Source organism: Sus scrofa, chromosome 14 (assembly GCF_054392235.1).
Source record: "Sus scrofa isolate SSC_HxYL_T2T_F1_AM1 chromosome 14, Sscrofa_HxYL_maternal_Yorkshire_Landrace_v2.0, whole genome shotgun sequence".
Taxonomy (NCBI): domain Eukaryota; kingdom Metazoa; phylum Chordata; class Mammalia; order Artiodactyla; family Suidae; genus Sus; species Sus scrofa.
Genome location: NC_139396.1, coordinates 115,442,107 through 115,454,712, shown reverse-complemented (window position 1 = coordinate 115,454,712; position 12,606 = coordinate 115,442,107). Strand labels below are relative to the sequence as shown.

Below are 12,606 nucleotides of genomic sequence, written 5' to 3'. Positions count from 1 at the left end.
TACTCAATGGAGAAAACCGGAAAGCCGTCCCACTAAAATCTGGACCAAGTCAAGGATGTACACTCTCACCACTGTTATTCAACAAAGAGGCAAGAATATGAAATGGGAAAAAGACAGTCTATTCAGCAAATATTGCTGGGAAACCTGGACAGTGGCATGCAAATCAATGAAACTAGAACATACCCTCACACAATGCACAAAAATAAACTAAAATGGCTTAAATATTTAAATGGAAGATAAGACACCATCAAACTCCTGGAAGAGAACATAGGCAAAACATTCTCTGACATCAACCTTACAAATGTTTTCTCAGCTCAGTCTCTGAAAGCAACAGGAATAAAAGCCAAAATAAACCAATAGAACCTCATCAAACTGACAAGGTTTTGCACAGCAAAGGAAACCAAAAAGAAACCAAAGAGACAACTTACAGAATGGGAGAAATCATATCAAATGATGCAACTGACAAGGGCTTAATCTTTAGAATATACAAGTAACTTATACAACTAAACATCAAAAAATCCAACAACCAAATGAAAAAATGGGCAAAAGACCTGAATAGATATTTCTCCAAAGAAAATATACAGAATGGCCAACAAGCACAGGAAGAAGTGCTCAACATCGCTGATTATTACAGAAATGCACATGAAAATGCCCATGAGATACCACCTCACACCAGTCAGAATGGCCATGATTCATAAGTCCACACATAACAAATGCTGGAGGGGGTGTGGAGAAAAGGGAACCCTCCTGCACTGTTTTTGGGAATGTAAGCTTGTACAACCACTATGGAGAACAGTATGGAGGTACCTTAGAAAACTATACATAGAACTACCATATCACCCAGCAATTGGGCGTATATTTGGACACAACTTTCCTGGAAAAAGACACATGCACCCACATGTTCATTGCAGCACTATTCACAATAGCCAGGACATGGAAACAATCCAAATGTCCATCAGCAGATGATTGGATTAGGAAGAAGTGGTATATATACACACTGGAATACTACTCAGCCATAAAAAGAAAAAATAATGCCATTTGCAGCAACATGGATGGAACTAGAGACTCTCATCCTGAGTGAAGTCAGTCAGAAAGAGAAAGACAAATACCATATGATATCACTTATATCTGGAATCTAACATACAGCACAAATGAACCTTTCCACAGAAAAGAAAATCATGGACTTAGAGAATAGACTTGTGGTTGCTGAGGGGGAGAGAGAGGGAGCGGGATGGATTGGGAACTTGGGGCTAATAGATGCAGAGTATTGCCTTTGGATTGAATTAGCAATGAAATCCTGCTGTGCAGCACTGGGAACTATGTTTAGTCACTTATGACGGAGCATGATAATGTGAGGAAAAAGTATTTATACATGTATATATAACTGGCTCACCATGGTGTACAGCAGAAAAAAAAATAATGTGTTGGGGAAATAAAAAATAAATCGCTAAGAGATATTTCAACCAAAAATGCACAAAAATCAAACAAGAATGGAAAGACTCAAAACTGTTGACACCAAGATCAAAAGGTCAAAAATTTTTCAAAAAACAGGAAAAAACTCCGAAAACATCTAAAGGACCTAGTTCTGTAGAAGACATTAAAGCAAAAATGCAATCAGGTATAGAAAAAGCACAATGAACAGTCCTGGCACTACTGGTAAATTAGGCCCAAAGATGGGGAGAGAGGAAAAGGAGTGACAAATATAGTTCATGTTGAGTATCATCAACAATCCAGACTGAAGTCTTCTACTTTAATCTCAATCCCCATTCCTGATTTGCCACTTGCTCATGCCCCCTTCCAGGCTGGAAGCAACCTCTTAATGTCCTAAAGCACTTTTTTGAAAGCTGTTACTCAGTGATCCTCATACTTGGCTTTCTATTACTTGTGCATTTGCCTTCCCTCATTGAACATGTTTTAATCCCCTTGTATCTCCCTAGCCTTTGAATAAGTATTTGAATAATAAAAAACAGGTTTAATGTTTTGGATCCTAGAAAACATATTTGTAAATAGCTTGTTATTACTCTATATAATTCACAAGAGTAAAAATTAATAAGGAAACTGAATCATATATTACTAAATAAAGCTTTAGAAACTTTCCCTGTGTTACTAAAAAGAACTAAAGAGCTGTACCTACAACCAAATTCAATATGTTAGATACAGCTATGATTTAGTTGATAGATTCTTCTGGTTCTTTTAATAAAAATAATTTCATCTGTGCCAAATATAACCCAAAATTTTATTTTCTAAACCTTTCTACCTTTTCAAGCCAGTGATAAGTTTTTGTACATTGATCTTTTAATTAATTAAGTTCTGGTTTTAGTTACATCAACAATTAAACACCTGCACTACATAACTTTGTGCTGTTACATTGTGAAAATTTCCAGATTAGCCACACAACTCCCATTAAGCTTAAATTTTCCACATCCTAATTGCCCATGTACTGAGATGAAAATTTCCTCATGGTGCTCAATAACCCTTAAAATTCCCCAATTCCTACCTTGTCACCAAATGCTAATAATAATAATAATGCTAGCAGCCCACACTTATAAAAAGAGATAGAAAAATAATATACCATTGGGAATTTTTTTTCGTGTTGGGATCTTGAACCATGTTATAGTTTTGAATATATAGGTAGCAATTATAAAGCATTCTGTTGGTGCTGAATTAATGCTTTGAAATGAATATTGATGTAAAGTAATCTTTACCAATTTCTAAGCAACATGAGTTCACTTCAATTCAGCTTTTAGGCCATATTCTTCCCAGTAAGTGAAAAACATAAATCAAAGTCACAAAGAAATACTGGTAGACTTAATAGACAGAGAGCCAAAATTGGCTATGTAGCTTATCATTATCTGTTCTTCTTATCTTATAGACTTAAATTGTTCCTATGTTTTAAAAACTTTTAAAAAATAAAAATAAAAACTTTTGCTGTTTTTAATTTTATTATGTGGAAGTAATTTTGACATAATATTTTATGAGGAAATAATTTTCAATAAGACAGTGTTACATTAAGTATAATGTTTACTATTCTCACTTAGAGCAACCATTCACTTCCTAATTCTCGACCTTATGTATTCCATACTAAGGTGATCACCCTGGGGTCAGTTCCTCTGGTGTCCACCATCAAAACCACTCCCTGGCTGACAAGGTTAAAACAAATATGTCTTCAGGCTCTGTCTTCAGCAACAGATCTAGACTCTGACCTTCTGATAGCCAGCTCTCAAATTACTAGCTGACTAAAAGAACCTCCAAAGAAATGTGAACATGGTTGCCTTTAATATATTATGAGCCTATCTGTAGAACTCCTGTAGATAATTGATTCTCACTGGGGGCAATTTTGCACTTCAGGGAAGATGTGGCAATGTCTGGAGACATGTTTAGATGCCACAACTGAAGAATACCACTGGCATCTAGTAGATAGAAGCCAGGGATGTTGCTCAGTATCTACGACAATGCTTTGGACAGCTCCCCACAGGAAAGAATTATCCAATGTAAAATGTCACTAGTGCCAAGGTTGAGAACACTTGAAGATTATTTTTAAACTATTTTACAGCAGAATACAGAATATATGTATAACATATAAAACTAATTTAGGTTAAGAAACAATTAAATGTACAAAATTAATCATAATAAATATAGGAAATAATCATTAGTCAGAATATTTACTTCAAATTTTACAAAGACATTTAGTTATTTTTAACTTCTGCTACCTTGGTGTCTTGCTCACCTGTCTACAAGCTTTGTGAATCTAGGGGAAATGTAGAGATAGAATCTGTTTTGCTAAGAATCCTATACCAGGACCCAGCAGAAGGCCTAGTACAGAGTTGCCATCTTCAGCTAACTCACAATAGCCTGCAAATTTTTATTTTTTTCTTATCTTTTATGATAGGTTTTTGCTAAAAGCAATTCCTTATTATAATCTCTATTTGACAATCCATTCTTGGAAAAGAGAATTTTGGAAAAACATGACTACAACCTAGAAGATTCTGATTCTTTTTAGGACAAAATGAATAATATGACTTACCAAAATATAAAGAAGTATCTAAAGTCCAGAAAAGGGTAGGGTAGGAATGATTGCCTTTACTGTAAGCAGCACTGTGAAAAGAAACATGAATACCTTTATTAGTCAAGCTTTTTGTTTGTACAATTAAATTTACTATCAAAGAAAATTTGTTACTATGTTACTAGTGTTTCCATTTATTTGCATATCCACGATTGTTGCTTTCTTTTTATTTTTCAAATAAACGATTTAACAATAATAATAAAAGAAAAAGAAAACAGAGTATAGAGAAGGTATATCCATAAAAATGTCATTAAAATATCAATTTGATTAAAATTTTCTGTTCTCCTAATTAAGATATTTACATTAATATATATATTATATATTAGTATATTATTTATTATATTATAGATATATAACATATAACAAATTATATATGTTATATAACACATAATAAATGTACATTAAATGAATAATCATTTTCCATGTAGAGGAAAATGTAAAATAGAAAAAAAATGAGATTTATTATGAAAAATAAGAAGAAAAATATTAAGAACTCATATTATCAGTTTGAATATCTCAGAAAAAGCCAGTTGATAAGTTGGAGGTTAAAAAGGAATACTGATGATATATATGCACACAGGAGTAAGAGCAAAGTTAGATAAGACACTGTTGTGTGATGCTAGAGATAAAAAAATTAAATCATATTTTGAAAATCAAAGGCTAACCACAGGAAAAAATTAAAAAGAATTTTTTAATCTTAAAATTTGAAATGTTAAAGAAAATCGTTATTTTAGGTTGATCAAATGGATAAGTAAAGAAATAGCAAAATATATCTTACGAAAATATTTGAAGGGGGAAGCCTTTGAGGGAGTTATGAAACAACTTTGGTAAAAGCTTAAAATTATACAAGGTGAGAAAATAGACAAATTAACACCGTTCTACTATTGCAAGCATAAGTCTTAGTTTTTTTCTTTTTATCATCAAATTTCAGTATATGAAAGATTTTTTTTGAAAACTAAAAATCACTGTTCAGCAGCAGTGAACTGAAATTTCTGTGTCTGAGGAAAGCAGAATTCAAATATGTGAGCAAAGCTGGTATGAAGATAATTGTCAGTCAGGAAATAAATAGAAAATTATAACTAGCCATATTCCTGGCAAATTCAGAAAACTGTATGTTACGTAAATCTTCCTGGATATAGGCTAGCCTTCAGAAAAACCAATGCCACATTTGAATCAATTTGATGAATAAGTGCATTAAGACAATCTTCCACTAGCCAACAAGCAGGGCAGAACAAAAATAAGATATTATCAGAGCCTCAAATTAACTCTACCACTTTCCATTACAGTGTAAAGAAACCAAGGCCAAAGAACCAGGAATAAATCAAAGTATGACAACATAATAAGAAAACAAGAGTAGAGGGAGAAATACGTCAATTAAAAAGAGATCAATACGTCATATAGCTTATGTAATTATCAGACACTAACCAGGAAATAAACATGATTCATGTTAAAAATATTTTAAAATAATTGATTGAGTTCCCACTGTGGCACAGTGGGATCTCTAGTGTCTCTACAGCTCCAGGATTCAGGTTCAATCCCTATAGGTTGCAAACTACAGCTCAGATGTAATCCCTGGCCCAGGAACTCCATATGCCATGGGGAAGCCAAAAAAAAAAAAATAAATAATTAATAAAATAATTGGCAATTACATGCCATATGATCCATCAGTTCCTCTCTTGGGCATATTTCCAGACAAAATTATAATTCAAAAAGATATGTGCAGCCCTAAGTTCATAGCAGCACTATCCAAAATAGCCAAGACATCACTCCATCAACAGCGTAAAGATTATGTGATACATTTATTAATAGAACATTACACATACATAAAAAGATTGAAATAATTCCATTTGCAAAAACATGGATGGACCTAGAGATTATCATTCTAAGTGAAGGTAGTCAAAAAGAGAAAGACAAATACCATATGATATCTCTTACAAGTGGAATCTAAAATGCTTGAAATGCTTGAACTTATTTATAAATGCTTGAACTTATTTATAAAACTTATTTATAAAATGCTTGAACTTATTTATAAATGCTTGAACTTATTTATAAAACAGACACACAGACACAGAGAATAGACTTATGGTTGCCAAGAGAGAGGGGAGATGGGTTAGGGATAAATTGTGAGTTAAAGATTATCAGATGCAAACTGTTATATACAGAATGGATAAACAATAAGTTCTTACTGTATAGCACAGGGAACCATATTCATTATTCTGTGATAAACCATAATGGAAAAGAATATGATAAAGAATGTATATATATATGTGTGTACCTCAATCACTTTGCTGTATAGCAGAAATACAAGACTATAAATCAATCACATTTGAATAAAATTTAAAAAGTAGGAGTTCCTCATGGTAGTGGCTCAGCAGTTAGTGAACCCGACTGGCATCTATGAGTATGTGGGTTTGACCCCTGGCCCTGCTCAGTGGGTTAAGGATCTGGTGTTGCTGTGAGTTGTGGTGTAGGTTGCAGACACGGCTCAGATCCCATGTTGCTGGGGCTGTGGCGTAGGCTGGTGGCTACAGCTCTGATTGGACCCCAAGCCTGGGAACCTCCATATGCTGCGGGTGAGGCCCTAAAAAGACAAAAGACAAAAAATAAAATAAAAATAATTGGCAACAATAAAAAGATAAACCATATTGAAATTGTAAAAATGAATATGCAAAAACTAAAATTAAGAATGCAATATCTTAATTTCTAATTAGACAAAATTGAAAAGGATATAGGTGAACTAAAAGATAAAAGAAAACAACAACAACAAAAAGCCCCAGGAAGTTATAAAAAATAATATAAGATCAATATGGGGCATATTGGAAAAAAATCAATATTGGTAAAACCTGAGTATGTAAAAATGAAGAGAAAAGAGGTAGGAAAAAAATTGAAGAGAAAAAAGGAAAAAATTTTAAGAGAAACTGAATAAAGACTAACACCCCACAGGTTGCTATAAACTTCAATCAAAGACATACTGGAAAACTCATGGAACATTGACAAAAGCTAAAGAAAAGGAAAAAGTACTGAAAAGAATAAAAGAAAATGAATGTAATGGCTTCAAGAGTAACAGCAAAGCTGAGTGCTGAATTCTCGCCAGAGTGGACAGAAACAGAAGACAAAACAGTGGCATGTTTGAAAGACAATAAACATCAAACTAGAATTTTATAACCAGTTAGTAACATTTTTTAAGAGTAAGAAAAAAAAAGACACTTAGAGAAAAATACAGTTTGTCACCAAAAGAACTTATTCAAGGAAGTACTAATGTGCCTTTTTGGGGGGGAAGAAAAACGATAACTATACATAGCAATTCTAGGATGCAGAAAAGAAAAATAAGAAAAGAAATGGTTGCAGTTCCCATCATGGCACAGTGGAAAGGAATCCAGCTAGGAACCATGAGGTTGCAGGTCTGATCCCTGGCCTCACTCAGTTGGTTAAGGATCCAGTGTTGCTGTGAGCTCTGGTGTAGGTTGCAGAAGTGACTTGGATCTGGTGTTGCTGCGGCACAAGCCAGCAGCTGTAGCTCTGGTTAGACCCCTAGCCTGGGAATCTCCATATGCCGCAGGTTTGGCCATAAAAATACAAAAAAGGCAAAAAAGAAAGAAATGGCTTAATATGTGGGTAATCAGTTTTGTAAAAGAACAATAATATCTTGTGAAATTAATCTAATCTATCTATCTATGTAACACATGCTAACTGTAGCACATAAGGCAGGAAAGCATTAATACAAGTATGGTACTTTAAAATCAATGCCACATGAGGTAAATTATGAAATAATGACCTTATATTGGACAGTAATAGATCAAGAAAGCAAGTTGTAATTTCTAGGATAAATAAGACAATGGTGAAAGAATATATTACTAATGAGCTAATAGAGGACAAAATATACAAACAATCTAAAAATAGCAAAGAAGATAAAAATAAACATGGAAGAGGCAAACGTAGAAATGCAACATGGCATATCTAATCTCAAATAAATCAGTAATTACATTAAAAGTAAACAGACTAGGTGGAAATACTAGAATGATTTAATTAGAAAGTCTTCAGATCCTCTCCCCAAAGGTAATGACAAAACTCCAAATTTCAGAAACAATTATTCAGGATTCTGGAAAATTCATTTTTAATAAAACTAAACAAAATAAACTAAACAAATTAGCATAGATTATCAATGGTCATTTCAAGGGAAATGTGGTAATACATTTATAATGTACCAATTTGTTCACCAAATGTAACCACACTAAATAGATCCTCAGGATCTATGTATATAGGCTACTTGTCAAGTCATTGGTTAAGCTTCTTGTATTAAGATCAGCAGAAGAAATTAAAACCCACATAGCTTCACTTGGATAATTCTAGGGTACACTTTCTTGCATCCAGCTGAATTCTCAGTGCAAATTAATGATGCCCCTTACTGGTCTGAAAGCCAAATAGGTACTTGACTGCTGAGCAAATTGTTTCTAAGATCCAGAACGAGGTGGCACTGACATGTAGCATTTGAGAGCTAGCATTGACAATGGAGGCTTTATTGAGTGGAAACAATTCATACAGATGGGTAAGAACTGTTGAAGAAAATGGTAAGCTGGTCTTGTCAGGGCCCTATGCTTTTGAAGAAATATCTATAAAATGCTGATAATGGTGTAACAATGTTCGTAAATGTTTTATTTCTAAATTTCTCCCAGTTTTCTCATCCATTTGCATTTTTAAATATAAGACCATCTAAGGAATCCATTTCACTTCAGAACGCAAGGCAAATGATGTTAATAGCTAGAAGGTAAACATTTAAATTCAAGACTAAATGGACTTGAGAATAAAATATTTTGCTTTAATGAAAAGAAACACAAAGTTTTAGAAAGACAAAGAATATTTTCTGTGCTTTTTGCATATAAGTTGTTCCCATTGATAATAGTCAAGAATAGTTCAACATGGCAACATAGGATCCTGAACTCACCTCTTCCCATGGAATACAGTTAGTCTATAGGTACATATAGAATGCTTTCTTCTTAAAAGGACCTAATGGCTGGCTGAGTGATGATTACACCAGGCAAATAAGAAGAAAACCACACTGAGATGGCTAGGAGAGGTTGGGATGTGATTTCTTCATAAACTCCCCCCTCCCCTACACAGTGACCTGCAATCAGAATAGTTACTCCATGAGAGTAAAGAATTTGAATTTATGTCAGGCACTGTCACGAGACATGTTTCTACAATATTTTCTTAGCCTCTTTGCTGAAAACTCCATCTTGTCCTGCTTTACTTTACCCCATCTTCCTGACTGGAAAACAGTTGCAGTGCTGGTAAATGACTTAAGCTTAAGAACAAAGACCTAAAGGCATAAGTTATTCATAGGGTCAGCTGAATGAGGACTTAATGCATTGGTCTAGGCACTCTGGACCTGTGCAGACTGGCACGTGGTTTGCACAGCATGATACATCCTCTTAAGAATAAAAGAAAGAGGAGCCTCATGGCCCCAAGGGGTTTATGAGGGCTCATTAGCAGGATATGCATTAGCAAGGAGAACCAAGGTGCAAACCTAGGCAGGCAGGGTTGCTGCAGATAGGCATGCCATCTTCAGAAACACAATGGTGATTCTTTAGATGCTATGCATAGATAGCTGATGCCAAGCTTCCTCAGATGCTAATGATTGTTAAATGTCTAAAGGTCAGAATAAAAGCTTAATAATCAGCAACCAGCTATGTGACTTTTAAAATAACTTAAAAAGCCTATATCCTGCACCTACAACCCCCTTCTCACTTGACGTAATCCTAAAGAACACAATAAAAGCAGTGTGGTTTCTTGAGGTGGTGTTCTTGGTCCCTGAGACCTTGAGTTCCCCCCCTCCCTGCCCCCGTTCCCACCTTTACTTAAGATAAATGTCTCTGTGTCTTGTTTTATGTTAACTTTTTTCCTTAAGTTTCACAGCACCTGTTCTTCAGCCCCATCCTGCTGAGCTGGTCTCAGCAAGGCACCTCAACTTTTAAGACCCACACCTGAGAATTCCCAAAATATCTGCTTTTGAAAAACAACAGAGCTCACAACTTGAAGTCTGACAAATGGCTGTTAAACACCTTTGCAACCAGACTCTCGGAACTAGGAAGGAGAGGCCAGCTCAGAGGCAGCTGATCTCATCTAGATTAAAGTAAAGGAATCTTATCTGCTTATATTAAAGTGCCAGCTGGTGGGGCAGGCATCTAATTTAATACATACTTCTAGAAGCTTGCTGGAATGCTCTCTGGGGACAGAGACTGGTGGATGCCAGTAGTTAACTATGTGCCAAAACCTAACATGTTCCAAAGGAAAGGATCTCAGCATCTAGAGTCAGGCTGATTGGATGTCAGACCTTCAGACAGCATATATACAATATAGCATATCTACATACATATGCAAATATATATATATATATATATATATATATATATATATACACATATATATATAGTTGGGAGATATTAAAAATGTAATAGGCTTCTTGGACAAGCGCAAAGTATTGAAAGATAGCTAAGAGCTAGGGTAGGGTTTCATTTCCTACAAAAGGCCACTCCTTCAAGACTGAAAGACTGAAAGAGATTGTCTTTTCATGTACTGCAGAGAAACCAACACACAGTCAAGAAAATGGAGAAATAAATGAGTATGTTCCAAATGGAAGAATAAGATAAAAAACTCAGGAAAAAAACCTAGGAGGATAACTAATTTATCCAACTTTATACTTTAAGGAACTAGTAAGAAGAGAACAAAACCCAAAGTTATTAGAAGGAAGAAAATAACAAAAATTGCAGTAGAAATAAATTGACTAGAGACTAAAAAGGTGATGGAAAAGATCAATGAAAGAGGTAGTTATTTTAAAAGATAAAATTGACAAATCTTTAGCTAGGCTCATCAAAAAATGAAAGAGAGAGAGAGAGAGAGAAAGGATCAAAATAAAGAAAATCAGAAATAAGAGACAACTTTTGTCTTATGTTGAGATATGTTCCTTTTATACCCACTTTTTTCAGTTTTTATCATAAATGGAGATTGAATTTTGTCAAATGCTTTGTCTGCATCTATTAACATGATCGTGTAATTTTTATTCTTCACTTTGCTTATGTAGTGTATCATATTGACTGATTTGTGGCTGAAGAACCAGACTTACATACTTGAGATAAATATCACTTGATCATGAATATGATCGTTTTAAGGTATTGTGGAATTCAGTGTTTTCATATTTTATTGAAGATTTTTACATTTCTTTTCATTAAGGATATAGTCCTATAAATTTCTTTTCTTGTGGTAACTTTTTCTGGATTGATGTCAAAGTAAAAAAGCTGTACTCGTAAAATGAGTTTGGAAGTTTTCTCTTCTGTTCTTTGGAAAAGTTTGAGAAGGATTGGTAGTAATTCTTCATTCAGTGTTTGAGAGGATTAAACAGTGAAGCCATCTAACACTGGACACTGATTTATTGGGAGTTTTTGATTACTGACTCAATCTTTTTACTAGTAATTTGTCTTTTCAGATTTTATATTTCTTCATGACTCAGTTAGGTTGTATGTTTGTAAGAATTTATCCATATTTTCTAGATTATCCAATTTGTTAGCATACAATTTTTCACAGTAGTCTCTTGTGATACTTTGCATTTCTGTGTTGAGTAAACTGGACAGCCACTTGCAAAAGAATGAAACTGGACCACAATCTACACCATGCACAAAAATCAGCTCAAAATTGATTAAAGACTGGAACATAAGATCTAAAACAAATAAAACTCCCTGAAGAAAACATAGGTAGTAAGCTTCTTGACATAAGTTTTGGCAGTGATTTTTTTCAATCTGACACCAAAAGCAAAAGCAACAAAACCAAAAATAAACAGTGGGAGTATATCAAATTACAAAGCTTCTACACAGCAAAGAAAATCAAACAAAATAAATAGGCATCTACTAAATGGAAGAAAATATTTGTAAATCGTATATCTGATGAAGGGTTTATCTCTAAAATACATGAAGAAGTCATACAACTCAATAGCAAAAAACAAACAAACAAACAATCTGATTACAAAATGGGCAAAGATCTGGACAAACGTATTCCCAAAGACTTACAGATGGCTAAAAGATATATGAAAAGACATTCAACATCATTAGTCATCAGGAAAATGCACATCAAAACTACAATGAGATATTATTTCATGATTACTAGAATAGCTATTATGGAAAAGATATGTTGTTGATTGTGTGGACAAAAGAAACCCTGTATACTACTAGTACATAAGAATGAAACTGGTATAGCCACCATAGAAAGCATTATGCAGGTTCCTTGAAAAATTAAAAATAGAACTAACATATGACCCATCAATTCCACCTCCAGGTATTTAACCAAAAATTAAAATGCTATTGAAAAGATATATGCACTCCCATGTTCATAGCAGCAGTATTTACAACAGCCAAATATGCAAAATCCCTAAGCGTTCATTGATAGATGACTGGATAAAGAAGCTAAATATCATTCAATCATAAAAAAGAATAAAATCTCACTATTCACATCTGCATGAAGGCATTATGCTAATAATATATCTGGCACAAAAAAAG

At 34.0% G+C, this 12,606-nt stretch overlaps 1 protein-coding gene across 6 annotated transcripts in view; it reads right to left on the bottom strand.

The window, feature by feature from the left end:
* Nucleotides 1-12,606, bottom strand: part of LOC146396953 (uncharacterized) — an 866,748-nt gene that overhangs the window by 199,541 nt on the left and 654,601 nt on the right. For all 6 annotated transcript variants that reach the window (XR_014827579.1, XR_014827578.1, XR_014827580.1 and 3 more), the window contains one exon: nt 4,025-4,095. Coding sequence is in view for 2 of the 6 variants with exons in the window: in XM_084996670.1 (XP_084852796.1) it covers nt 4,025-4,095 (71 nt within the window). In the remaining 4 variants the exon portion in view is untranslated. The remainder of the gene's footprint in view (nt 1-4,024; nt 4,096-12,606) is intronic.